General features: G+C 38.7%; 1 protein-coding gene across 2 annotated transcripts in view; it reads left to right on the top strand.

Moving 5' to 3' along the window:
* NFX1 (nuclear transcription factor, X-box binding 1) overlaps window positions 1-27,512 on the top strand; it is a 75,051-nt gene that overhangs the window by 35,539 nt on the left and 12,000 nt on the right. For both annotated transcript variants that reach the window (XM_076330705.1, XM_076330704.1), the window contains exons 13-22: window positions 481-589; window positions 6,105-6,224; window positions 6,907-6,986; window positions 7,327-7,557; window positions 7,849-7,922; window positions 10,635-10,736; window positions 13,750-13,791; window positions 14,174-14,272; window positions 20,914-20,980; window positions 26,765-26,910. In XM_076330705.1, the coding sequence (XP_076186820.1) occupies window positions 481-589; window positions 6,105-6,224; window positions 6,907-6,986; window positions 7,327-7,557; window positions 7,849-7,922; window positions 10,635-10,736; window positions 13,750-13,791; window positions 14,174-14,272; window positions 20,914-20,980; window positions 26,765-26,910 (1,070 nt within the window). The remainder of the gene's footprint in view (window positions 1-480; window positions 590-6,104; window positions 6,225-6,906; window positions 6,987-7,326; window positions 7,558-7,848; window positions 7,923-10,634; window positions 10,737-13,749; window positions 13,792-14,173; window positions 14,273-20,913; window positions 20,981-26,764; window positions 26,911-27,512) is intronic.

The following is a 27,512-nucleotide window of genomic DNA, read 5'->3' as shown; positions in this document are numbered from 1 at the left end:
TTGGTTGTGATGTTAAAAGACTTTTTTGCTTTTGTATCTTTCCATTTTTGTGCCTCTTCAGTCTCTATTTGCAGTATTGGTCATGCTCAAAAAGTTTGTGTGTGTGCACTTATTTTGCAGCGTTTGTTTTATGGGTATCATTATAAATGTAAAACCACGTTCCAGCCTAAATGCAATTAAATCACTGTAAAGGTGCTTTTTGTCAATGCAGTGTTTTTCCAGGGAGAATGGGGAGGGGAAGGATATTACTTAATACAAGAAGCATAAGCTATGATATAGCTATGTCTGCAACAGAGGTCTTAACAGAATCCGCTTTAAAAATTGTGTATCCATACAGTGATGGAAAAAATGTATAGATCAGGCCTAAGCTATTTTTTGCACTGTACAGTTTTGTTAATTAGTAGATTATGACCTCACAGAGAAAAATAAACCAATGGGGTTTATAGTTAATTCTGCTTTTCTTTTTTTGCCTTCCCCTAGGACACAGAACATAAGTGTTCTTTGGTTTGTGGTCGTAAACTCAACTGTGGGCTTCATAGATGTGAAGAACCCTGTCATCGGGGCAGTTGTCAAACATGCTGGCAAACAAGTGAGTTACATGCAAAAGTACATTATTTCTTAGATATTAGAGAAATTTATTCACTTAACTGGTCAGAATTGGACAGAGAATGTGATCCAAATTGGCCAGAACCTGAAGAATATGCAGTTCATTTTGATTGTATGTTTTTTCATGAAAGAGTTATTTCATTTTAGATGAGTCTATTGAGTGTTGGATTTTAATAGTTAAAATTGAATTACAGTGAAATATATTCAGTTATGTATGTTGATCCAGCAGTCACTTAAAAGATTTGAGGAATCATGCAAGAAAAAAAAAAAGCAGCTTAGAAAGATAGTTTCTAAGTTAAGGGAACTCTTGTTTAACATTGTAATAACTGTTAAAGATATTGAAGTATGTAGCAGAATTTGTTTAGCTGCTTAGAATTTGGACTTTCCCAACTTGGTACACTAGTGATTTTTCTCTGGACAGGACTATTTGAAGAAATAAGAGACGTCAGTTGTTTGTGTCTTTAGGCTTTCTGGTCACGCTCTGGATAGTGAAAATTAGTACTGAATTGCTAGAAATAGATGGACAGCCAGCAGGTATTAATTTTCTTAGGATTGCTGACTATTTAAAGATTTAAGCTGGTGCAATAGCTTTAGACAGGTATGTACTCTTATTAAAAGCTATGTCAGTTGAATATCCTAGTTTTTCTACAACTGCTTTTTACCACTTGATGTAGGGGACCATATGTGGATTATTTTGCACCATTATAATAGGTAGATAATACTAAATTTTCTGATTTTGGCCTGAAGCAGACAGAATAATGCTTCTGTTTCCTTTTGCTAGCAGAACTTCTAGTTTATCTGGAACATCTTCATATGCGATAGCAGTTTAATTAATTTTCTCAGTCTCATATTTTAATACAGGTTTCCCCTTTCTTTGTATAGTTGTAGCTTATCACAGAAGTTATAAGCTATTTACTAAATGCAATTTTTGAAAGTTGGGCAGAAAAAGCCCGTAATGAATTCTTCAGCTTGTATCCATCCTTCCACCTAGTGTTTGCTTAAGAAGTTTGAAAGCTTTCTTTAAATCCATCATTGTTAAGTCTTACAGCTGCGAATTCTAGGTTTATTTTTGCATCTGCTGTAAGCTACAATAAAACTGAGGGGAGAGTGTTTCTAGAATGGAATATAAATACTCGCCTGTAGTTCCCCTTCAGCTTTCATCAAATACTGTCTTTTGTCTAGTAGTTCTGCAGTCACTGCTGGAGAAAAGTGAGTCTCCTCTCTCAGAAACTGGATACTGCTTTGGAACTGCTCACTGAATGTGGGAAAGAGGATAATGAGATGTTGAAAGTGTGAACCAGACCTCATGACATTTGTGAAAAGGAGACAGACAGGTGTTGTACATTTTAAGGATACTGTTTACAGCTGGAAGTGTCTTAGCTGCCATAGTACACGTGTCTCTCCTATATCATTGACTATGTCTATGTGTATAAGAACTCAATTTTTCTGTGGAGACCAAATTTTCATGGAAACATCCTGGAAAAGAGAAGGTACTAGAGCCTCTAAAGCTCACTGTGGTTGAAATAGCATTGTAGTCTGTCTTAATAGCTTACGAATATGATGTGCACGCTGACTGTACCTCTCTAAAAAAAAAAAATAATTGTTTCTGTGTCCAAACATTTCTCTTGACAAAGCAAAATAGTAATCTGAATGTCTCAGAAGTCCTGTTAGTAACTGCTGGTCCAGTTGAGTCAGAATGCACAGTTTTTTCTGAATGGTTGTTTTTCTTCACTGGATTTCATGGGTTTGATCTTCAAGATCATTAAACTTCTCCACATTGCTGCAGTATTTTTGAGGATTGTATTTCACTCTCAGACCTAAGATTCAGATGCCTGTCTTAGCCTGGAGAGACCTAAGGATTGCCTCCCCTGTAGATTGTTCCACTGTTGGATGTGATGCAGTTGAGAGGACAAGCTTCATTTCTGCAATTTTGCAGTGAGGCCCTTTTTTGAGCACAGGAAAAGCAGCTACCTACTCAAGGAACCAGATACTTATGATCATTTGGCTTAAACCTTTGTGTCCCTGAAGTCTCCCATTCTGAATCTGTCCAGAGGTAAATCAGCTAAGCAGTATCTTCAAAGATTTCTTACCTGCTTTCCTTGGATGCTGCTAGTTGAGATTTCAGAGGCATACATTGTGTGATTCTGACCCTGTAGCTGATGGGGAGTGCTTCTCAGCACTAAGTAGTTCATCCTTGGCTCTCATCTACCTGTCTAGCCACCACTTTGCAGTTGGGCTGCACCAGCCATTGTATCATGTGCCATGCCATGGTCAGCTGCAAGCCACTTGCCACTTATTAGATTGGATTTCTTGCCCCTGGCTCCATCTCCACTACTGGTTTTGCTGGGAATGGTGAGGGCTGGCATCAAGATGCAATACATCTTGTATTGCATCTATGTATGTATCTATGAGTACATCTACACCTCTGTGGTTCTGTGTGCTTCCCAGGTACTTTACCTTTCTAGTGTCATTTCCTCAGTGCTGAGAGGTGAGGTCCCTTTCTATGCCAGGATCTCTTTATACACATCCAGTCTACTTCAAGACGGCAATATATCTCTTGGGGAAAATAAACGATGTCAGCATTAGACAGCTTTTTTCTTAAGTTGTCAGATGTTGTATTTCTACTCTTCGGATCAGACCTCTCTGCATTCCCTCGCCATTATCCTGATTAGTGCTAGTGAAGGAACCTTCATTATAGTTAAGATTCTTCACCCTATAACTTCTTATCAATAGCAAGCAGCCAGTGTAGCTGTCTGACACTCAGGTCTTCCAGGGACCTTGGCCTCTGGTCTTTCGTCTTCCTGGACCGAGGAAGATTTGTGGCTTTGAAGCCTGGAGGGTTAAAGGTTGTTTCAAGACCTGTAGTAAGGGTCAACAAAAACCCTACTCTTTCCCATGCTTGCTTTACACACAAAATCCATGGACATTCTGAAACTTCTCAGCTTTTTCTTCTTTTTTCTACTTCTTTCTTCTAACCCTTAACATTTTGTTCTCCCCAGCATTCTTATTTGCTGGAATTTATTGTAACTGAGTCTCCTTAGACAAAAGTTATGATCCTTTCTACTAACTGCTGCACTCTAAGATACATAGGCAAATGACTAGGACCTGGTCTGAGATTTAACTGACTGAACAGACAATAAAAAAACAACTGGACACGAGAAATTTCTGAACATAACAAAAAACACAGTGAAAAGCTGACAAAAGTTTCAGATAGTGCCATGAGAAATGGATGGATTTCACAGATATTAAGGGTGAGAGATGACTGAGCTTCACAAATAATTGGAGGAGGGGGGTATTGGGAACCTTTTGGGGAGTGGAATATTGCAGAACTTAGGTAGTTGTGTGATGCTGGGATGACCTAGCTAATGATACCAGAAATAGCAGATTTGGGTACAGATGTAGCTAAACTGGGACCAATGGAGAGAAATTTATTTTGGTAGATTATTTGGGAGGAATCAAGGTGGATGCATGGGAAAATGGAGAGAAGGGGAGATAAAAAGCACCATTTGCACAAATGAAGCTGCTGGTCAGTGCACCTCTCTGACAGAGCCCTGTGCACCTGATGACAACTGTCTATCCTGTCCTAGTTAAGAATAAGATTTAATATCTTTCAGTGTAATCTCATTCTCTATTCTGTGTGTGAGAGGTCTAAGTGCCAGCAACTGGAGACTTGGCTGCAGATCATGGGAGCACATAGTCTCTATGCTAGCAACTGGAGAGACCAGACAGACTTATTATACTGTATGCCAGCAGCTGGACAACGGGGTCACAAGTTACAGGGGCTCTTTGGTCTGGGTGCCAGCACCTGGAGAGACCAGGGTGTGTGCGCGCGATTCCCTTGTTAATTTCAGTCCTGTGTGTGCCTGTGTATGTCTGGATAATTTGCTAATGAACATGCTTCAAAGCTGGACTGACTGACTAGTAGGAGGAGATCTGCCTCTGGGAATACCCAAGGTTTCAGCCAGTGACTGGGCAAGGGGTCTGTCCAGGTATGGATATTAGACAGAGCCTATGCTAATATTTGAGATCCATGAATGTGGTGTGCATGTGAATCTAGAGTGTATGCGTTTGTGTGTCTTCACTAGTGTGTCTGTGTCTTCACTAGTGAACTTGAATCCTGATGAGCTGGAGAGGAGGAAGAGGACTTGGCTATTGGTATTCCTGTTTACGTGAATCTTGTTCAGTTGGCTCTGTGGTAGCCTGTGCGCCATGTTATTGCCATGTATGTATTGAGTGTCTTGTCTCTCTGGAATATGTGTTCAGTCTTGCTACTGGCTGGACCTGCATATTGATCCAGCAGCCATCATATCCATGGAAGTGGGGCAGTAGGAACCTTTGGGGTTTTAGAGTTCAACAGATTTTGCTTTGGTAGACTAGAAAGGAGGAATCCTGTGATTCCCAGAGTCAGAGAACTTGCTGAATTCAGCAGCTCCCTTAACACACTCGTCTTTTCTTCAGGTTGGAATTGTTGTTTTGTATTTTTATTGCCCCATTATTCTCTTACCTCCTCCATCATTCTCTCTTGTTCTCCCTGATCCACTATCTCTTTATTCGTTTATAGACCAACCAAATTCTCTTTTTGTTCTCAGATCTTTTATATGAGTTCTGATGTTAATATTTTCTCTTAGCGTCATGTTCTTCTAAAGATTTATCTGTTTGAACTGTAGTTTGCATTGCAATCAGTCTCCCTCCCAGTTTCTTTATAGTCTGAAAAACAGCAGTGAACTGTATTTATTTTTGTGCAGTTTAAGTTTTAGTTGGGGTGGTGTATGTAAATATTTCTATTCCTTTGTTTATTTTATCACTGAGATTTGGAACCTTGTGATAAGAGTTCAAAATCTGTTTCCCAAATGTGGAAGGGAAAAAAAAAAAGAAGGAAATGTATACTGCCTGAAACAGAGGACTTCCAAAACATACAAAGTTGGCTTTGAAGTATTTGGACAGGTTCATAAGCTGCTTATGAGGATCTATGTAATACTATATGCCATGAAGAAGTATACAGAAAAAATTATAGGAAGAAGTCTACAGACTGGCGGCCTTTTGCTAATTTTCTCTGGAATCTTCCCAGTACTATGTGCAGGGCTTGACAAAAGGACAAAATCTAACCACTGGTCTGAAAAAGTGATGGCAGGGGGAAGTTCAGAGAACAAGATTTGGATGGTGTGCTTTCTGGAAGGGAATTCAAGAGAGATCTCCCCATTTTTAAGTTAAGGATAGAACAGCAACAGCTTTCAACTTGACATGAGCATTTCTCTTGCTCCAGTTCAAAATGTTGCTGTCAAAGAACCACTCTCTAAAAGCAAGCATAATTCCTAATGAAGTGATCATAGTCCAGTTTTCTTGTAGGAGCCACAAAAACTAATAAATTCACTACAGTGGTGCTTAATATAAAAAACCCAAAGCTGGAGTAAAACATTTGCATGTTATTTAAAGATTTCTCATAGTGGAGAAGTGCAAACACATGTAGCCATTGGGATATATTTGACTTGTCTTTTCAGGTTTTGACGAGTTAACTTGTTATTGTGGTGAATCTGTGATTTACCCCCCTGTCCCCTGTGGCACCCAGCCACCAGAGTGTAAAAAAACATGCACCAGGCCACATGACTGTGATCATCCAGGTAAGTCAGGCCATTCAGTTTTGCTTGGGTGTTTTGTTTTGTTTTGTGGGTTTTTTTAATCAAAATGTAGAAAAGTGTACGTAGGTCTGCTTGAAAATATATTTACTTTTTTATTAGATGCTTTTTCAGTAGTTGTGAATATTTCCAAAAGTCTACACTTAAAAGCCAACCAACTAAAAACTTGCCATGAATACTAGTAGTGGTTCTTCTGATTGGTAAAAGCATTGGATTTTTTTCTGATCATTATTAATAGTCACAACACATTAAATACTATATTCCAAAGATTAAGTGCTCTATTGGAACAGTAGCATAATCTAGTGAACAGTTAGTTTCTATGTTCCTTGGAATTACATTGGCTGATCGCAAAAAATATAGCACAGGTCAAACAGATATGCTTTCTGACAAATTCTGTCTCATAGTATAACCCTGCTCAGAAGTTACAAAATTCTCTGCTATTTCATTTAGAAAATATGGAATAATATTCACTTAAAAATCTGCCATCATAATTTTTAAAGAGTACTTTAAAGAACAGATTATCCTTGCATGAAGCATCATGCTTCCCATAAATTGTGTAGTTCTGAAACGCAAACTCATGTTTAATAGTCTTTACTGTCTCTTTTAATGCATTTGACTGAAGTATGCTAATAAAACTGTGCTGGCTTTTATATTTCTGTGACTGCAGTGTACCATTCATGTCATAGTGAGGAGAAATGTCCACCCTGTACCTATCTCACTCAGAAATGGTGTATGGGCAAGCATGAAGTAAGTCTGGACACTTAATGTTTTTGAATACTAAATAATGTTCTAGGACTGTAGGCTTAGATTTTTGTGGCCTCTTTGGAATGCAATATGTTACTGGAGTTTGAGTTTAATGTGATTAAATTAGAAAAGAGTATCTTCTATTCCATACACATTCAGACCAACTGCTATATTGGACTATGATATAAAGAAAACCTCAGTCTTCATGCTAAGATATCTTAGTATTACGATTCTTGCGTGGACAGTGCAAATGAAGGTGTGAACAGCAAAAGTGCTTTGAGATTTGCATTTGCATTTATAATTTTTCATTTTTAGCTGTCATCTTTTTCATCCCCTCTTCCAGCTGCGAAGTAATATTCCTTGTCATCTCACTGACATTTCCTGCGGACTTCGCTGCAATCAAATGTTAAAATGTGGAATGCACAAATGTAAAAGAATCTGTCATAAAGGAGAATGTCTTATAGATGAAGAGTGTAAACAGCCATGTGTTATTCCAAGGCTATATTGTAATCATCCCTGTATGGCTCCATGTCATCCTTCTTCACCCTGCCCGACAACATCCTGCTGTGCAAAGGTTAGATACCCAAAGAAAATTCACTGCAAATTCACAGGCGAATTGTATGGTTTAATTATCAGCCAATAACAATTGTGACAAAAAAATGACATTTGTGTATTGATAGCATGACATTTTTTCCATAAACTTACAATATTGAATTTTTTTAAAAAAACTATTTATCACTTTTAATTAGCCATTATTCCACTAAAATGGGACTTCTTAAAGGAATAAATTTACCTCCCTCACACCCCTCTACGGCCATAAAAAGACAAAAGTTTAAAAAAGCTGCTCTCGTGTGTGATACAACAGGTTGATCTTCAATGTGAATGTGGAAGAAGAAAGGAGAGTATGATTTGCTCAGAAGCATCTAATACATATCAAAGGTTTGTACTGTAATAATTCTTTTAATTCCTCACTGGACTTCTTTGCAGTTTGATTAAATTTCAGGCTTGACTAAATATATTTAATTCACAAGCTTTTCCACACTTTTTTTGTACTTTCACATACTTTTTTTTTTTTTTTTTTTTTTTTTTTAATTCCCCTGAGCTTTCATACCAGCTATGCTGTACTAGAACATATTCCTCTTTTCACTGTTTTTAGTCTGCGGTGCTGTGCCAAAGCTTGAATCTCCCATCTGTGGAACTCTGCTCTACCCACATAGAGCAATTAGATACAGACTAACTGGGCAGGTCCAGATTCAGGCTCCTGAATGTAGGTGATTACATATAGCAGTCCATGTGTGAGTTGCTGTCTAAGTTTCCCTTAATGTGTGATGGAACTTAGTCAATACAGATGATGGAAGCTAAAGAGTGATTTAAAGTCATTCTGAAATAGCTAAATTTAGGCCAAAGAGCTTTGGCATCTAAATCTTGGTTCTTTATATGCAAACTGAGTCCTACCCAACTCCATTTATTGCAATAGATTTGTCTCCAGATCCTATTTCTAAATTTATTTCTCTTTCTCTCTTACAAGAGAGGGCAAGGAAGGGACAAGGAAAAGAAGAAAAGTAGGGCTTTGAAAGTTTTGAAATGAAAATAGCAAAACAGTAGTAATAATAATAAAAATAAAAAACCTTACTCTGAGGCTGTGATTGAGAGGGAGTCAAAAAATTAATCTAGAGAGTTGATATGCAACCAGAGTTCTGCTCTGCATCCCAGTTGATAGGAAAGCACAGTCCCAGATTCTTCCTGTCTTTCAAAGAAAGCTTCCTAATGATTGTTTTATTTGGAACTGGTATTTGAGGGTCCAATTCTAGTCCATCTTAGGATATGCTGCTTTGTTGCTACTGAACACTGCCCAGATTCAAATTCTGACAGAAGATGGCTTAGCATCTATGTAATAGGTGCTTAATACTACCTAATGGAAACGAGGAGAAAAATGTGCTAATCGGAAACAGTTAAGAACAATTGTAGTCAATACTAAGTTGAATACAAGATAGACTTACGGGAGTGGTGATCATTTTTTCTTTTTTAGAAAAAAAGGGGGGGGGTTTGTTAAGATCTATCTCACTATGAATACAAATCAGAAGACTGACTCAACTTTGAAATACCAGTTTAAATTGACACATGCTTGTCATTACATTACCTTCCCAGCTTATCATTAATTACAAGGCCAGATTTTTGAAGGCTGTTATTTCTGCACTGTTTATAGCTCAGGCACTGCAAAAATATTTGTATGAGGAAAATGGTTCTTTGAAGTCAGTGAGAGTTCTTGCATGCATAAGCTGAACACATGTATGTTTTTATCTAATCAGAGCCCAAGTCAAGAGGAAGGGAAGGAAACAATCAGTTTAAAGCAAGTGTTTGTATCTGTTTGTTCAAATGTGTTCATATATGTTTACAAATTACTCTTGGCCCATGTGATATTAACAAAAGCAGCATTTAATGCCAGCTAAGTTTGTATGATAACTCCAACTGTTCAGGTTGCTGAAAGATTAAAATATTCTGATTTTGAGGGAGTTAGGTTTGGCTTTTTTCCCCACTATCTACACACTTGGGGAGAAAAAAATAATAATAAAAAACCCCCAAAAAACCAAGCACAACGAAGTAACTCTTGTAGTACTACTGTGGAAAGGTCAGCAAGTTAATGGGGTATCCAAGTTCTCTCAAAAGATACAGGCATGATGAAACAGCTTTGAGCTTTGCCAGTGAATGTCAGTGAAAGAATGCCCAAGGGAACAGGAAAGGGAGTGTGCTGCTATATCTGTATACATGATAAAAATGATGATGTCATATCATCTAATGGCCCATTACCTAGACTCTGTCACCACCTGATAAATATGAAGCTGATGATGCCTCTCAGTGCTTTTTGGTTTTATGAAGTATGATTATCCTCCTTCCTGATAGATGATTAGTTCTCTGAATGTGATGCAAAACATAGAGACAAACATATTCTTTTATCTGAATTTAACAGAAAAGATGGTTCAGAGGATAGAATGTTCCATTTTCAGGATTTTGTTTGAGAATGGTGTGGGATATTTCACTAAAAACTTGCTGTATATTTCAGTTACAGAAATTTTAGCCAGAAAATCAGACTGGGAAGGCTTGTTATTGAAGGGAATGATGAAGAATCTTTATAAAGAAAATTGTAACCGTCTCAGTAGGCATTTTGCTCTTTCCTTATGGCTTGTATCATCCCTATTTTCTAAGCAAATTTCTAAGTACTTTATAAATTCACTTTACAGGTTTTAGTTGCACACAGTTTAATCACATTAAAATTTAAAAAGACAATTAAAGCTATACGGTCAGCTGTAGTTTGAATATTAAGCAGGTGAGAAGAAAGAGTATTTGCATTGCCTAGTTTAGACTTGCTTAGAATTGATGCTCTGAAAAATTCCCTGAAGAAGCATGTCCAATTGTTAGTCTTGCTCCTAGTTGCTTGAGGGAGATGAGAGAGAGAGAGTAACCTCTTAATTTACATAGCTAGATCAGACTCCTAAAACTAGGTGATGTGGAACTAGAGTCCCATTCTGCAACCTGATGAGGAAACAGTCAGTCTGTCTTATTACTTCACCTGGAGGTTTAAATCTGCAGCTTTATACACCTTTTCAAAAGTTTGTGTTGCCTCAAATGAAATCTAACGCTCTTCTTTTCCAGAATAGCTGCTATATCTATAGCCACTAAGTTAACAGATCTACAGCTTGGGGATTCGGTGGAAATCAGTAGGCTTATTACGAAAAAAGAAATGAAGCAGGCCAGGTAAGGAGATACATGTAGAAACATACTTGAAACCCTTGTGTGTACCTGAAACATAGGTGATGTGGAAAATACATAATATTGTGAGCAAAATCCCAGCTAAAATAGGAAGACTTTAAATAGCCTGAGTCTACTGTAACAATACTGCTAAAAGAGTATTTTGCAGTTCCTTAGCGGTTCATATTTTTGCTTTCATGTAGAATGAGTTCTCTACCATTGGCTGGTTTGTTGTTATAATTAAGTATGGCACAGTATAATTGTGGTTTCAGAGTTTCTTTCTACCCAGCAAACTCCTTAGAGTTCCTCTGGATTTTTTTCAGATTTCTAGACAGTATAACTTTTTGCTATTATCTTCTGTTTCAGCATCCAGCATTCCTTCCTGGATGATTAATAGGGTGTATTTTCCCCTAGTCATCATCTTACTATTAATAATATTTTTCTATTACCCTTTTTAGATTTCTTATATTTGTATCTCAATTTGATTTGCACTTCTGTGTTCTCATACTGGCTGGCACTGCAAATCTGCTTTTAAGTCACAAAACCACTTATGACTTAAGTTTGGTGATTTTCTGTTCCTCCTGATGTTCCTCAGGATTGGAATAGCTTGTCTTTTTAGTATCATTTCTTTAAGGAATTGTTAAGTTTCTCCAACCTCCTTCTGTCAGAAACTTGACTTCCTGAAGTCTTTGCCCTTGAAGTCCCTAATTTCTGTTTTTAGTTTATTTTCTTTTACCATCTCTCCTCTCTTAATTGTGAATTTGATTATTTTGGAGTCAGTCTGTTATGTGTGTTAAAATCTAATATTCCTTTATATTGTGTAAAGTCAAAATAGTGAAATTTCCTATACAGTTGCTTCATGACTTCCTGTATCAGAAGCTTATACCAGCATACTTCAAGAAATTTTGCTAGTCATTCTGTTCTGTTTATTTGTTTGATGTCTGTGAAATTGGAGCACATTATTACCAAGTCCTTTTGGATAATTTTCTACACTGAAATAACTTTAACTCTGAATGTATGGGCAAGATGAACTAACAGCAGAAATGGCGCATGGGAACACCTGCTCATCCCAGTCTCCAGCTTTGTTCTAGTTGGGCCAGTGTCATACATCAGAAGAAAGTGGGGGGGAAAAGCAAGGTGAAAGAGGGAGAGCTGTACTGATTCCTGTGTGCAACTTTAAAGAGTGTGATATGAGTACTGTATAAGCATGATATAAGAAAGATACAAATAGGGAACAGTAATTGTGTCCTTTTTTAGCCTACCCTGTTTGTTTCAATTAATTGAATACTTGAAAATGTACTATATAAGCATTGATTTTTCTCTTTAGAATTACTGTAGAATAATCTCTGCTTTACACAGATTGAGCCTCAACTACTTTGTTCCTATTTGTATCACAATGCCAACCAGATACAAATATACTCAACAATATGAAGCCAACTTCAGCTTCTTCAAAAAAAGTCACTGTTTAAAGAAAGCAACCATTTGACAGTGCTAGAACTTGGAGGGGAGCATGGGGGTGTGGGGTCGTAGAAGAAGGGGGGATGACTTTTTCAGCTATTGAAGCTGCAAGTCTGTTATAACAGCGGTATACTTGCCAGGAGAGCAAATAAGACACCAGTGTCTCTGTTGGTGTCCCAGCCTTTGCAATGTGTAATATAAATTGTGTTGTAGTTACTGCTGCACATCTTTCTGTGTGGGCAGACTTATACTGCCCTTTCCTTGAATAGCTGAAATTACCAGAGATTACTTTTCTCTGTGCAAATCTTTCCTAATATGATATCTGAACTGTGGCAGGTAGCCTTTATTCAAGGACAGTCAGAGGAGGTATTCTCCCTTCCCCACTCTTTTAATCTATGAAATACCAGGGCAGAGGGGAAAAGAGATGGTGGCACATAAAATATTTATTCTTAAATTTCTAGTTTATTGTCAAACTCCAGTATTTTCAAAGTAACTTAGAAATCTGCTTCATTCATTTACAGTAGCAGAATATTGTATGCAAACTGTGCAGAGACTTCCTTTCTTTGTTTCTCTGGTCTTCTCTGTAGACATTTTATACTTTAGTTTGGTTTCCTTATTAGGGGGTGGGGGGGGTGTTTGTGTGACAAATTTGGTCAGTCCTAGAGTAGCTTCTCTAAGTTGGCTACATTACTCTTTTAGAGGAGGGGAAAATGATTCTTCAAGCAGATGACTTTAAACAGTACCACGTTGACCTTAGAGTGCAAGTATGTTAGCTTTCTTCTGCCTCCTTCGAGAAAACCACCGGAAGTTCTGGATCCTATAGTTGTGTGTCTCCAAACATAATACATGTCACTGAATGAACCAGTTTCCCCTGTAGAAATTACTTGTTCGAAATCAACAGAATCAATTCACTTATGCAGTCTAAGGGGCAGAAGTTTGTAACTGCCACTGTGAAATTCTGGAGAACTCTTGATCGTTCTCTGACATTTTAATCCCTTAAAGTAAAATTATGAAGTACTTTTACAAAGATGAGACAGAAAACTGAAATTCATAACTCTACAGACACTAGAAGTTACGGGCTCAGTTGAAATACTGATTTTTATGGTGCATCGTAATCCTCCGTACGCATACCTAACTCCTGTTTTCCCTGGCTGATGTCTCTTTCTGATGCATAGGAGTAAGTGACCTTGTCACATCTTCTTTATCTAATTTCCCATCCTTCCTAGCATCCCCTCAATGCTGATATCAACTGCATTTTTTTCCTCAAATTTACCAATATAATAAAATCTAATTTAGAAGCTGTTTTTCTCAGCTTCTATGTGGATTTGGTAATTGCTGCTTCTGTTCAAGACCTGGAGAAGGGCTTGTGTGCTCAAAGATCTTTAATTGTTGTTTGTTTGTTTGTTTTTAGCTGTATTATCTGATCTAATACAATAAACTATTCTCACACACTCTTCTTACTTCTTTAGGCTGTGATAATGGTATGACACCAACAAAGCTTCAGTTTGAAAAGTATGAGTAGCAGCAGTGATTCTAATTGTATTTTTCTTTCATAATTCAGGTTGCAATGTGATGAAGAATGCTTAGCTCTTCAGAGGAACAGGTGGGCAATGAACTTGCTTGCTTTTTTTCAGAAGTAGTCCAGGTTCAGAAAGTTAATGCTGTGTGTGTGTTTAAAAAAAACCACCAAAAAAACCTTTCCTGCATGACCTAGAGAACTGATAAATGTGGAGATGATTCGTGTGTTACAGGGATCTATATTGAGTGATCCAAGATCTTACTAGACTATTGTAGTGAAAAGTTCTAAATGAGTAGTTTCAAATGGACAGACTGTATTTTTTGCAAGCTGTTCTTCTGTGTTAGTAACCTGTATCTTTACTTTTCAATGACAGCCCATTTGGGAGGCTGGGGAGGGTTGTGTGTTTATTTTTGTTTGGCTGTGTTTTTGTTATGTTTTGTTTTTTCCCTCCTACCCTCAAATTTAGGCGTCTTGCTGAGGCTCTTGAAATAGATGATAATTCTGATCCTTTTAACATCCGTTCTTCTGGACCAAAGTACAGTGACCTTTTAAAAGAAGATGCGAGGTATGTGTTGCAATGACAGGTGTCATAGGTAAATAGCGTTGAGAGCAAGATGGGAAATGCAGGATAGTTCTATTTACTCCTGTAAAAATGCCCGTGTTTACTCTTCTTTCCAGCCTTGGCAATAAGTGATAATTGAGGCAAAGGAGGTTATGTGCACTTCTCAAGATCTCCAAAATGAGAACCTGAAAAGTAAAAAGTGCTTGACGGGTTGCTTTGTTCTCTAACAGGACCAAATGTAGACTGGGAACATCGTTTTCCACCATTCTTCTCACTACAAATCAGTACCTGTACTTCTCACGTCTCCACTGCTTTCATACACAACCAACCCCCATCTCGGTGCTCCTTGTAAACTTTTCAAGACAAAGACAAAAGTGATAGCTAAGTAATGAAATATGCTCTCATAGCCTGACATAATTTCCCTCCACCAGTCTCATTTATTTTTTTGCCTTACTGCCTTTACTTTAAACATAAAGAAATGGAATTAATAAAACACTTGATTGATGCAGAGCTAAGCCTATGCCAGTGCTGACTGCAAAGGCTGCTAGACTGAAACATCTGAAAATGAGGCAATAGAAAGTCAAGGTAATATCAAAAGCATCACACTCATAAATACTACACAATCTGGAATGACAGGGAGGGGTCAGACATGTTTTTAAAAAGATGCTTGAATGATAAGTGTCATCTAAGAAGTTTTTACTCTTGTGTGTGTTTGTAGGCATGACACTAGTTTTTACCAGCTCTAAGTTTTTAGAACAGCTGAATCTGTTTTGCTCTTGCTTGACTATCCTAATGATCCGTAAATTTCATATTTTTGTGAGGATGTTTTCTACTTGAAAATCCTGTATTTAATTTGCTGATGTATTGAGATAAGTGAAAATTTTACATAAATAGCCACACAGAATTTGAGTAAATCACCTCTTGCTTTACTTCCAACTGATTACTGCAAGATAAGAGCTGCAAGATGAGCTGAGTGTTTTCATTGTGGAGGTACTGTTTTATTAGTATTTGCACCTAAAAGTGGTGTTTTATAGGGACTGTTCTCTTAAGTGTATATATAGAATATGTTTTGCTCTACCTCTTTCAGAAAACGAAGCACACGTTTTCACTTTCTTACTGTGTTGAATATCATGTGTCATGTGTGTAGTCCCCTCTCTTTTTTTGGAGTACAATCCAATCTCACCTTCCTGTCAGTCATTCTCTACCCATAGTGCAACGTTCATCTTTCATGAAGAGAACTGACCAGAATCATGTGCTGTGTTCCAGATGGTCTAACAGATACCTTGAAAAGTAGCCTTAATGCTTCCACACTTCTCTGTGAAAATATCTCTTCTCAGTCATGCTGCAATTTTACTTGCATTTCCTTTGTAGCCACTTTATTTTGGTAACTCATGATAAACTAATACACACAGGCTATTCTTACTGATTCACAGCTTAAAGCAAAAGTTTTTGTTAGTCCTCAAGTCAATGACTTTGCACACTGAATTACTGGATTTCATTTATCTAGTCTTCAAGATAAATTATTTTCTCCCTGCATTAACGTATCTCTCTTTACATGAGCAGCAATCTGCGATTTGTAAAGCTTTATGAACTTACTTCCTTGACTGCTCTTGATGATCTTTTATCTCAGTAGTCTTGTGAAATGGCAGGATCTACAAAGTGTATCTGTTACAGTATTTGTTTCGGGTAGCTCAGCGTTCTGTATAAGTTTTGACAGATGAGTTTATTCTTGCTTGAGCAGGTCACTCCAGTAATGCAAGAGTTCAAGGCTTGTGGTTTTCTGCAGAGCGTAAGTTATACATCTATGTATGGGATCTCAGAATGATGAGAAACAAGACAGCTGCCTTCCTGTGCATTCAGGGTCACTGCCTCAAGAAGGTGGCAGCTGCCAAAACCATGAGTAGAATGCTGTGGTATTATCTTGTTTAGGTAATCCATTGATCTGTGAAGCTGATACACTGTCAAGGGCTGAAAAAAATGCACATCTACAAATGAGAACTTGAGAAAGCTGTGAGAAAACTCCTGATTTTGAGCTGTAATCTTTAATTACAGAACCTTAAAGCTCCAAGATGCAGTACAACTCCAGGTAACAGGAAGAAGATGAGTAAGCGGAAGCATGCCAAGATAATGTCTCCTTTGTGGGAGAGTGGCAGGAGAAGGGAGCACCAGGAATAATATGGTAATGCTGCTGCATGCTGATCTTGCTGATGCGTTAGTCAGAATCTGACAAGGAGTCAGAAGAAAACTCTCTACACCATACAGCTTTACATGAGGAGATATCCTGCTGCCAAGGGGAATCTGTCTTCTAGTGTGGAGATGACTGTACCAGCACAACTGAGTGCAGATCAGGGGGTACAGATCCACTGGGTGGACACTTCAGCACTGACCTTTCTAAGAGGCTCCAAAAACAGAGAGAGCAAGCAAATGCTCAAGTTGGCCTGTTGACATGAAGTTGAATGGTAGACTGGCACAAGTATCAATGACAAGGATGGTGTAAGGCTGCTATTGGATGAATTAAGACTACTGGAGAAGGAGAGGAGGACATCTGGAATATCTGACCACATGGAGCTACACAGAAGAGAATTTTCTTATTTTGTCACTGGCTGTGCAAGACCCCACAGCAGCTGTATGGACCAGGGAAATCTCAGATCAAATGGTTAAGTCTAGAGACACGCAGAGGGAGATGGGTCCTTTGTAGGCATCTTCTTAGCCAGTCTTCCCAGGAGTTACCCTCCACATACTGTTGTAGACAATGAAGGCAGAGCCAAGCACTCCTGTGTATGATCTGGCAACAGAAGCAGCGTATATGTTTAGGGGTAGGAGACCTTTGTAGCTTTCTTAAACAAGAACTGAAGCCTGAAGGAAGGGGCAGTGAGGGCAGTTTCTTAAGCACGACTGGCAAACTGCAAGCCTGGAATGTCAAATCACATAGAGGCAAAATCTTGTACTGGCAAGTATTGCAAGAATAAGGAGGCTTTTGGCAAAGGCAGCAAAATCTGGGAAAAGCAAAAAATATACAGCAAGAACTACAGTGAAAAACCAAGCAATGAGGAACATTCTCATTAAGTAGCGTGGTTGAGAGGAACTGAAATGGCAGTAGACTTGCTCCTGCTTACATGCAATGCAAGGAGGTGAGGAGAAGCCTAAGGTACACCATTTATAGACACGGCACAGAAAAAGAGGCTTTCAAGTCCCACATTGCAGAATTTCAGTATATGCACTATCGGATCAGATGTGTTTATTCTAAGAACCACTTCATTTCCTTACTTATTTTTCATTAAGTGTCTTGCAGGTTAGAACGTAAGAGCTCACAATGAGCAGCTAGCTGGTTGTTTGGCCATAACCAGCCATAAATAGCTTAATTGAAAGAATTGTGTGCAAATCATGATTTCTGTGCTAGTAAGTAATAACAATATTCCTTTTAAAATAAAACAGCAATAAAACAACACACTTGGCAAAACTTGGAAAACTTATTGTAAGAGCTCGGATGAGTAACCCAAAAGAATTAAAAATACTTGAGAAAATACTTCAGTCAGGTAATAGATACTCATCAATATCCTGGGAAGTGGAGACGCTCCATTTGGTTTTGATATGTAGTTTTGGCAGTATGAATTGTACATTGGTTAATTTGTAAATATACAAGCGAATTCCAGCTCAGGATGACCAGAAAGGAAATTCACCAAACAGGATATGAGCAAGCTGATAAGACACCGAAACAAGCAACCTAAAACTGCAAGACCAGAACCAGAGACAAGTGCAGGTGAGAAATAAGCAGTAGCCAGTTCTTACTGTCCCTACTCACCCAGGTATCTGATCAGGATCATACAGAGAAGACTACTGAACCTGCAGGATTTGTTTTTTTTTTCATCTTCTTGTGAAAAGACTTACAACAGGTTTCATTTTCTTCCTTGTCTTAATGGATAGTTTCTGTTACTCTTGGCCTTTCAAGACCTTTGCTAACAGTTGAGCTTGCCAACGTTTCTTGGCAACTGCAGGCTTCTTTTTACCCTTCAGTGAAGTGTGGGTTCATGCTTCTGCATAGCTAGGAATAAAGAGTATACTTCCTTGCATGTTGACCTGACACTCCCCTCTTCTTATGTCATGGCGGTCTAATGAGGTTTGCTCCCAAATTTGGAAGCAACAACACTGTTGAAAAGAGACTTTATTTTTTTCTTTACTGTTTCATCTAGTGATATCAAAGGAAAGTTTGATACTGTAAAGAAAATCTTACTTGTTCTTTGTCAGCCTTAGCGGCAGAGGAGTGAACAGCCTGAAGTACTATTCTTCAGTCTGAACATCTAGATACAGAAGATGCATCTTCCTGTTGGATTGCGTCAGCTGTTCACTGATGCATCCAGAATTCTCTAAGACAATCCAGATGTTTGTTGAGGGTGCCTCTTTCAAAGGAAACTTTCAGATTAAGGAATACTGAAGTCCACCATTTCCTTGAAGATTCCTCAACCCAACTTATGCTCCCTAGAATCTTCCTGATGATTCCAAAGAAAAAGCAATTGGTCTGTCTCTCCCACCATCTGCATTGGCCTGCCCTTTGTTGTTCCTGTCTGAACAGTCTGTAGGTTGGGGCTCACTCAGATTGTGAGGTGGCTCAGGGTTGTTCTTCCTTGAAGTTCTTCTATATGAAAGATTCTGGAGGTACGAAGTGTACATAAAACACTTGCTTAACCTTTGAACACACATATGGGTAGTCACAACTCTGCCATTGTGTAGTATGTTACAGGCAAAAGGGAGTAAGGTCCTGCTTCTACTCTTTAGATAGTCATTGGAACTAGGGATGTTAGGTGTTGCCCATGAAATTAGTTTCTGTACAGTTCATCTGCTCCAATCCATCTCACCTTTTCCTACAGGGAAATAACATTCTCTTAATCAGTTGATTTCTGCTGCCACCCAGCCCTGTCCCCAGCATAGTATGCTTCGCTTCATTCTTGACTATCTTGGAATAGTCAGTGTTTGCTTAAGAAGTTTGAAAGATTTCTTGAAGCTGAGAGACATTCTAAGTATTTCTGAAAGAACTCCCACCTGGTTGATTTCACTAGTCACTTTCAGTTGATAACTCTGTTTTTATAGGCTCCTGAAGGGTTGATTTTTTTGAACATATCCCTCAGTCTGTGAGCTGGTTCCTCAGTAGGTTTTTAAATATTACACATCAGGTGCTTGTGGACCCTCTCATTGGATTGTTGGTTCCATTTTTTTCTTACCTCTTGTGATTACTTCACCTTGAAATTTGGGTGTTCATGGCTGGCATTCCATGTAGTGTTTGCTTTCTGACTCTCTGGAGTTAAGCTTGTCCTGAAGGGATCAGTGGTTTTGGTTGGGTTTTTTATTGTTGGGGTTTTTTTTGGTTGTGTTGGTTTTTTGTTTGTTTGTTTTTTTTTTTTTTAAACCTGACATGATTGTTGTAATATTCTTTCCAAAGCCTCATGCCACATGGACTGACGCTGTATTTCATAGCCTAGGTGTCTGGAGGCCCCTTTCTTTTTAACTCTGCAAGTCCAGGTCCTTTTTGCAGTTCTCCCAATGTAATACTTTTCTCCACTGAAGATCCAGGAGTTCTGATAACCACCTGCAATGTCCATCCACTGTTAAAAAACCTTGAAGGTTTTCCAGTGATGGGCTGAGTCCATCATGCCAGTGATCAAGTGATGTTGGTAGCCAAGCTACTCAATGTTGCTGTTTCGCATGTTTGCTTGAGACCACTTGGTCTTTTGGTGATACATGCACTTCAGCATCCAGAACTTTGGTAGGGCATCTACCAAAGATAGTAGTGCCTACTTTGGTAGGCACTTCTTGACTGATGAAATTCTGACATCATTCACAAAGTGGTGTTGTGTTGGTATGGAATGGTGCCTATATTTGAAGAAATAAGGTTATTTACTACTAACCAGCTTTGAGGTATGAAATCTTCAGGTAGCCTTTTTTCCCCATGGGGATGGTGCCTTAACCCATAACAACCTTACTTTTGGAGTTAGTTTACCTGCTTATTTAAGAACAGAGTGCAAAGCTCACCCCTAATGTTAAAGACTTTACCTACTGTGATTAAGCAAGGTAAAAAAAAAAATTTTAAAAAATCCTTAATATCTCATATCAAGAACGTTTTGTTTGCTTGCAAGTAGCCTAACAGTTCTTCTTTTGTTCTTATTAATTTGTTATGCTAGACAAGTTGAAGACCAAAGTCAGTGCACTTTTCCTCTGTCTTGGAAAAGAACTCCACTCTGTTTACCCAATCTCCATTTTTTTTTTGTCTAATCATGTATTCTAATTAAGTGAATTGCCTTAATGACAAGTAATTTAAAAACACTGAAATGGCAACTTTAAAATCTACGTTATCCATTTGAAAATGTAGAATTGTATTGTCAGACAATAGAGTTGTATCATAGAATTTTATGCTGGGTTCCAAGGGTTGAAGGGAAAATAATTCATGATTTTTGCAATAGTGATGGCATACTAACATTTCTTAAATGTAAACAGTGTAATATATAAATTAAAATGTGCTCTCATTCCTGCTTCTGATTCAGTCAATTGAGTTCTTTATTTTCAACAACAACAAAATTAATGTTATAACAGATGAAGATATTGTATCTTTGTATACTCTCTTGCCTCATTTACCTAGAATGCTGTTCTTGCAGGAAGGATTTAAAATTTGTCAGTGACATTGAGAAGGAAATGAGAATGCTTGTGGAAGCTGTAAATAAGGTCAGTATTCAGATATTCTGTATGACTTATTGTAAGAAACAGTTTTGTTTAGTTTGAGGGGAGTTTGATGTTATTGAACTTCGTTAGTACTAATAGTTATGAGTTGACACTAGATCTGTTTGGGCTCCAGTAGAGTGCACATTTTAGTTATAAATAGAACAAAATTTTTAGGAGACATAGTAGTTCAGGATCACTTTGGTGACAGCCAAGCTTTGTTTAAAGATTCAACCAGTGCTAGGCTTTAATGCATCAATGGATTACCATTAATTTTTGGATCTCCATTAATAAAGTATTAATCATCAAAGATGGTGTTTAAAGGTTCAGACTTTGAGGAGGAAAGCCTAGGTTCTTCTGATCCCTGTAGTGGAACTTGCTCACAAATTTGTGGATAGCTTCCTGCATTTGCCAGTGTGTGAGGTAGTCCTCCTCCTTCTATAAGGAGACTCAGATTCAGCCACAGTTGTTTGGCAGACTCCAGTATACCTAGAGAGGTTGATACCACAGACACAATCATAGGTTTTTCAGTGAAAGCAGAATTCTGCCTTCAGGCCTATCAGGTTAGCATATTCCTGGCTTGCTGCAGCACCATGCCTGATCCGGTATATGTGATTCAAAGGACAGTGTAAACCATACTATCCTCAGTTGCCCTTAGCTCAAGAAAGTTAACCTTCTGTAGAAAGCATTAATTTCCTTTCCTCTACCCCATGAGGACTGTTACTTAACTTTATTCCTTCTTTTTTTATGTATGATGTTTCTTAAACAATCTTTGTGCTTGTCCACCTGTCTAATGTGCTTGCCCATTGTTTTCCACATTGGAATGAAAGTCTAAAAGGGGGCCATCTGTGTCTAACTATGTTCAGGTCCCTCCAACCTCAGACACTTGGTAACAGATGCATAGAACAGTTGTTAACATTGGGCAAATTATTTTTAAGTGATGTGTTGCCTGTGGTTATCCTATTTTACATACACGTTTATATACTGCCTTTATTATATGCACATATGTACACAAGTGTGTACACGCATATATTTCTATATAGATGATAACTGCATATACCAATGTATATGCCTATACTAATATCAAACCAAGGTATGTAATATATATTAAAAAAAAAGGCAACCACAGGTCTTGAATTTGCAATATACAATGAATTAGTGACATCAAATATGACGGAACAAGAGAACCGGAGAGTGCAAGAGCATCTCCAGTGCTTTAGTTCTCAGCAGTAACCTATTTGTTAAATAATGATTCTACAAAACAGACAAATGGTGTCTGTTAAAGAGCATCTACATTGCAGAAGAGAATGAAAAAATGAAAACAAACCAGATGTGGCAATCTTTTCCCTGTCTGACCTAAAGGGAGAATTACCCAGTGGTTACTTAAGCTTTTATCATAATGAGGATGAACCAATTAGGCCCACATGACAATTCAGTATCTCAGGGATCAGTTCTGCGCCATCCTGCCCCTCAGGCTGTTGGGAATTGCTATTCCACAAGGTACAAGAGGTCCCCAGAAGTCAAATTATATTTCAAAGGGGAAGAGATTTCTTTCTAAACACCAAAGGCAAGTGACACAAGCCTTGAAGCTTGGTATACATATATTATAATGCAAATGCAGATAAGAAATCATTCTTCTTTCATGAAGTCTTCAGTAGGCAAATCCAACAGTTACCTGAGGAGTTCCATGACAATCTCAATGTTCTGTCCCTAAAAATTCTCCATTTAGTTACATATTAATTTTCACAAGGCTGTCAAATTCCTTCTTGAAATGTTTAGATTCCTGATTATCAGTACTCTGTTTAGATGCCCATTCTAGATCTGCGTTATTCACATTGCTTACAAATTTCCTGTGCTTCTGCAGTAGATTGACTTGTGCCCTGCTACACGAGGCTGTAGTTACTTCACAGAATCCTGGAATGTTTGAGGTTGGAAGGGTCCTCTGGAGGTCATCTTGTACAATGCCCCTGATCAAGCAGGGCCATCTAGAACGAGATGCCCAGGACTGTGTCCAGATGGCTTTTGAGTATCTCCAAGGACGGAGAGGCCACAACCTCCCTGGGCAACCTGTGCCAGTACTCAGTCAACCTCACAGTAAAAAAGTGTTTCCTGATGTTGAGAGGGAACCTCCTGTGTTTCAGTTTGTGCCCATGGTCTCTGGTCCTGTCACTGGGCACCACTGAAAAAAGTCTGGCTCCACCTTCTTTACACCCTCCCTTCAAGTATTTATGGACATTGATAATACCACCCCAAGCCTTCTCTTCTCCAGACTGAACAGTCCCAGCTCTCTCAGCCTTTCCTCAAGGGAGAGATGCTCCAGTCCCTTCATCGTCTTTGTGGCCCTTCACAGGACTCTCTCCAGTATGTCCGTGTCTCTCTAGTACTGGGGAGCCTAGAACTGGACACAGTACTCCAGGCGTGGCCTCACCAGTGCTGAGCAGAGGGGAAGGAGCACCTCCCTCAGCCTGCTAGCAATACTTTGCCTAATGCAGACCAGGACACCGTTGGCCGCCTCTGCCACAAGGGTACATCACTGGCTCATGTCCAACCTGGTGTCCACCAGGACCCCGAGGTCCTTTTCTGCCAAGCTGCTTTCCAGCTGGGTGGCCCCCAGCATCTACTGGTGTGTGGGGTTGTTCCTCACCAGGACTTTGCACTTCTCCTTGCTGAACTTCATGAGGTTTCTGTCAGCCCATTTCTCTAGCCTGTCAAGCTCACGCTGGATGGCAGCATGCCCCTCTGGCCTATCAGCCACTCCTCCCAACTTTGTGTCATTGGCAAACTCGCTGAGGGTACGCTCTGCCCCACTGTGCAGATCACTAACAAAGATGTTAAACAGGACTGGACCCACTATGTGGTCCTCCTCCTCCTCCTCCTCTCCCCCCAGGGTACACTGCTAGTTACCAGCCTCCAACTAGACTTTGCGCCGCTCGTCACCACCCTTAGGGCCCGGCCATTCAGCCAGTTTTCAATCCACCTCGCTGTCTGCTCATCCAGCCCCTACAGCAACAGCTTGAGGGGCTATGAGGCTGTTATGAGAGACACTGTCAGAGACCTTACTGAAGGCCTGGCAGACACTAGCCACTGCTCTCCCCTCATCTACCAGGCACATCTGTTCATCGTAGAAGTTTATCAAGTCAGTCAAGCATGACTTCCCCTTCATGAAGCCATACTGACTACTCCTGAGGAGTTTCTTGTCCTTCATGTACCTGGAAGAGGGTTCCAGGATGAGCTGTTCCATCACTTTCCCAGGGATCGAGGTGAGGCTGACCAGCCTGTAGCTCTGTGTGTTCTCCATGCCCGTCTTGAAGATAGGAGTGACAGCATGTGTGGAGGCCGTGCTCTGACTTTCTTTTCCTTCAAAATGGTGCTGTGTATGGTGTAAAAGGGAACATGTCCCTTGCATTGTAAAGTTAACCTCCTCTTCTACTCAATTCTTCTTGCATACCTTCTCTTTTTATTTCTGGAAGTCTCAGAGGCTTTATTTTCTCCCTTGTAAGAGTCATGTTTCATCTTGCAACCCACAGGTATTTATGTTGTCTTGGGCATGTTTCTGTACCTGGTAAGTGTTATCAGTGTTGTTCATTCAGGCCTGTGTCCAACCTGACCAAGTCAACTCCCCCTTTTTATGTAGCCAAAGATTGGATTAATACATTTGATATGGCATTATGCAAGAAGACTGTTTTTAATTGTTGTTCTGCCATGATCCCCAAGTCCTCCTTATGCTTGAGTCTGTGTTCAGTTGTTTGTTTATCATGACTCCTAAATCCTCTCTCACTAAAGTTGTGGCTTATTTTCTTTGTTTCTAGATGTAGAGCTTTACTTACTTGTATTAGAAGTATTTTGCATGCCAGTCTATCAAGCATTCAGGTAGCTCTGCCTATATCAATACTATGTCTTTCATACTGATTGCTGTTACTTATGCTGACACATTTCACTTTGACTTTTTTATTTTTTGCACTGTGCCTTTGGAGACACCAACTTCAGTTTAACTGAATAAATGAGTAATAAAAAGGATTTTGATACTTACAGGTTTTAGCATTAATATGGTTCATCTGTATCTATCATTGTATGACTTTGCTTGCCTCATGAACATCTGTTCCCCTAGACTCATCAATATGTACTCATGTAGCACAGCAGAGTTGTCATTGTTGATACATGTAATTAGACAAGACAGGGAACATTTATATCATCTAGCTCTGTCTGCATACGGACAGAAATTCTGATGGTTTTCTGAGTGTGGAACCATCACCGCTTTTTTAAAGCAAGCGTTACTAGTCATCATAAACAGGTACAGAATCTGTAGAGTTTTCTTCATTCAAATGCTTGTCTATATGCTAAAAGTTTTGTAATAGGTTGGAGGTTTATTACTGTTCATTGCTAAGTAAAGATTATATCCTGACAGCATGTGATTACCCTGAAGACTTATGGAAATGATTGACCACAGTTTCTGGTCCAGTTACTATTCATAACTTAGCTATTTTACAATCTAAGAGGAGACAGATATTAACCCTCTATTTACAGGGTAGCTACAATGTACCTCTGATGTATAGCTTGCTCTGTTACATGTGGTCTTCTTTACATTAATTTAGGTGACTGACCTTTTGTAAATCCACGTTGACTACTCCCAGGGACCTTCTCCTTCATGTACCTAAAAATGGCTTCTAAAAGGACTTGCTCTATGATTTTTTTTTTTTCCCCCCCCAGGCCTTGAAGTGTAGCTGATCAACCCGTAGTTCTTGGGTTGTTTTGCTTTTTTTTTTTTTTTTTGAACATAGTTGCAACAATTACCTTTCTCTAGTCATTGGGTTCCTACCCCATTCTCTACAATCTTTCAGAGATGACAGAGAGTGGGACATCGTTCTGGTCTTTCAGTGCCCTTAAATGTACTACCTGCAGTCCCAGGAATTTGTATAGGTTGGGATTTCTCTAGAAATCCCTGACTCAAACTTACTGTACTACTGGTAGTTTGTCTTCCCCTTGAACCCTGTCTGTAGACCCAAAGACCTAGAAGACTTTGTTGGTGACAACCAAGGCAAAAGCTGAAGCAGTGTCTTGAGGCCCTGAAGCAAACTGAAGCACTGAGTGTCTCATCCCCGTCTGCATTTGCTGTTACAAAGTCACCCAACCCATTAGGACAGGGCTCATAGGGCCGTGCTTTTTTGTTTGTTCTTCTACTGTTTATCTAGCAATCAGTGTCGAATCAAGCATTATCAGTCTTTGTTAACTGAAATTAAAACTACAATTTTGTTTTTATTTAATAAAAAGTCTATTAATGCCATTACATGGCAGATTTTGCAGATAAATAGCTTCTTTGGTAGAGGGAAGTGATAAATAAATCTGACACCTTAGTAGCTATCTGCAATATGTGCATTGCAAAGCCAGTCTGAAAAATAAAATTAGATCACATTCAAAATAGGCAGATCATTCTGAAGAATAAAAATTCAGAAAAAATCATTTTATACTGCTTCTTTGGGATGTAAGTAGAATGGATACATTCAGGATTTGTATTTCAAACTTGAGACGTGTGTGTGTGTATACTTTGAGGTGATGGAAACAATAGAGAATACGTAATTTAATTTTTGGGAAATAAATGGACATTTTTAGATGAGTGTTCTGTCAATACTGAGGTATTAGCAATTTGTGGTACTAATTTTGTCATAGTGGCAAAATTTTAGAGGTAGAAGCACTTTCTTCTTTTCTTTTTTTCTTCCTCCTGGCCTCCCTGAAGGAAAACTTTACCTTTTTTTTTCTTTTTTTTTTTTTTTAAACCTTTTCTCCTGAATTCAGGGCAAGCATACAAAGAAGAGCCATTGTTACCCACCAATGAACAGAGATCACCGCAGAATCATCCATGAATTAGCTCAGGTTTATGGCATTGAAAGTGTGAGCTATGACAACGAACCAAAGCGTAATGTTGTCATCACTGCAGTGAAGTACGTAATTCATTATTGTTTTCAAATCTATTAACTACAGTTTAAATAATTGGATGTTTTTATCACTTACTCGAATGAGTTTATTTACAGTGCAATTTGCAACATGCAGTAAATTCCAGTATAAATTTTTTTTAAAGCTGTTTTTAAATTCATAATTTCATAGGCTTCTATTTCCACTAGTCAAGTAAATCTTCAGAGAAGAAAACCCAATTAGAAATAAAAAAGCTAAGAAAATATTTTGCAAGGCTGTTTTCTGTTCATCTTAGCAGTAACTTTTTGTCTTTTTGCCATCAGCTACATTTGATAGAGGTATAAAAGATAACAAATGTCGTAAAATTTTATGAAAATTAATTGCTGGGTTGAGAAGTTGTACCTAAATTTGCACCTTCTTTGAAAAAATCTGGTATTGGAACTTATTTGTTCTCCACCTATCTGAAACTGCCACAGAGTATACTCCCTCTTTAGTTAATGGACAAAGAGGGAGCTGGAATTACAACAAATTGAAGAAATTTGTAAGCAAAACTGGAAATATTTGGAGAAGACCCACAGATGACAGTTCATACTAGAGAAGGAAATGAAGGGAGTATAGCTGGGGGAGAAGC

The sequence above is a fragment of the Aptenodytes patagonicus genome, chromosome 2, assembly GCF_965638725.1.
Source record: "Aptenodytes patagonicus chromosome 2, bAptPat1.pri.cur, whole genome shotgun sequence".
NCBI lineage: Eukaryota > Metazoa > Chordata > Aves > Sphenisciformes > Spheniscidae > Aptenodytes > Aptenodytes patagonicus.
The sequence above is the reverse complement of the archived record's forward strand: the minus strand, read 5'-3'. Positions and strand labels throughout refer to the sequence as shown.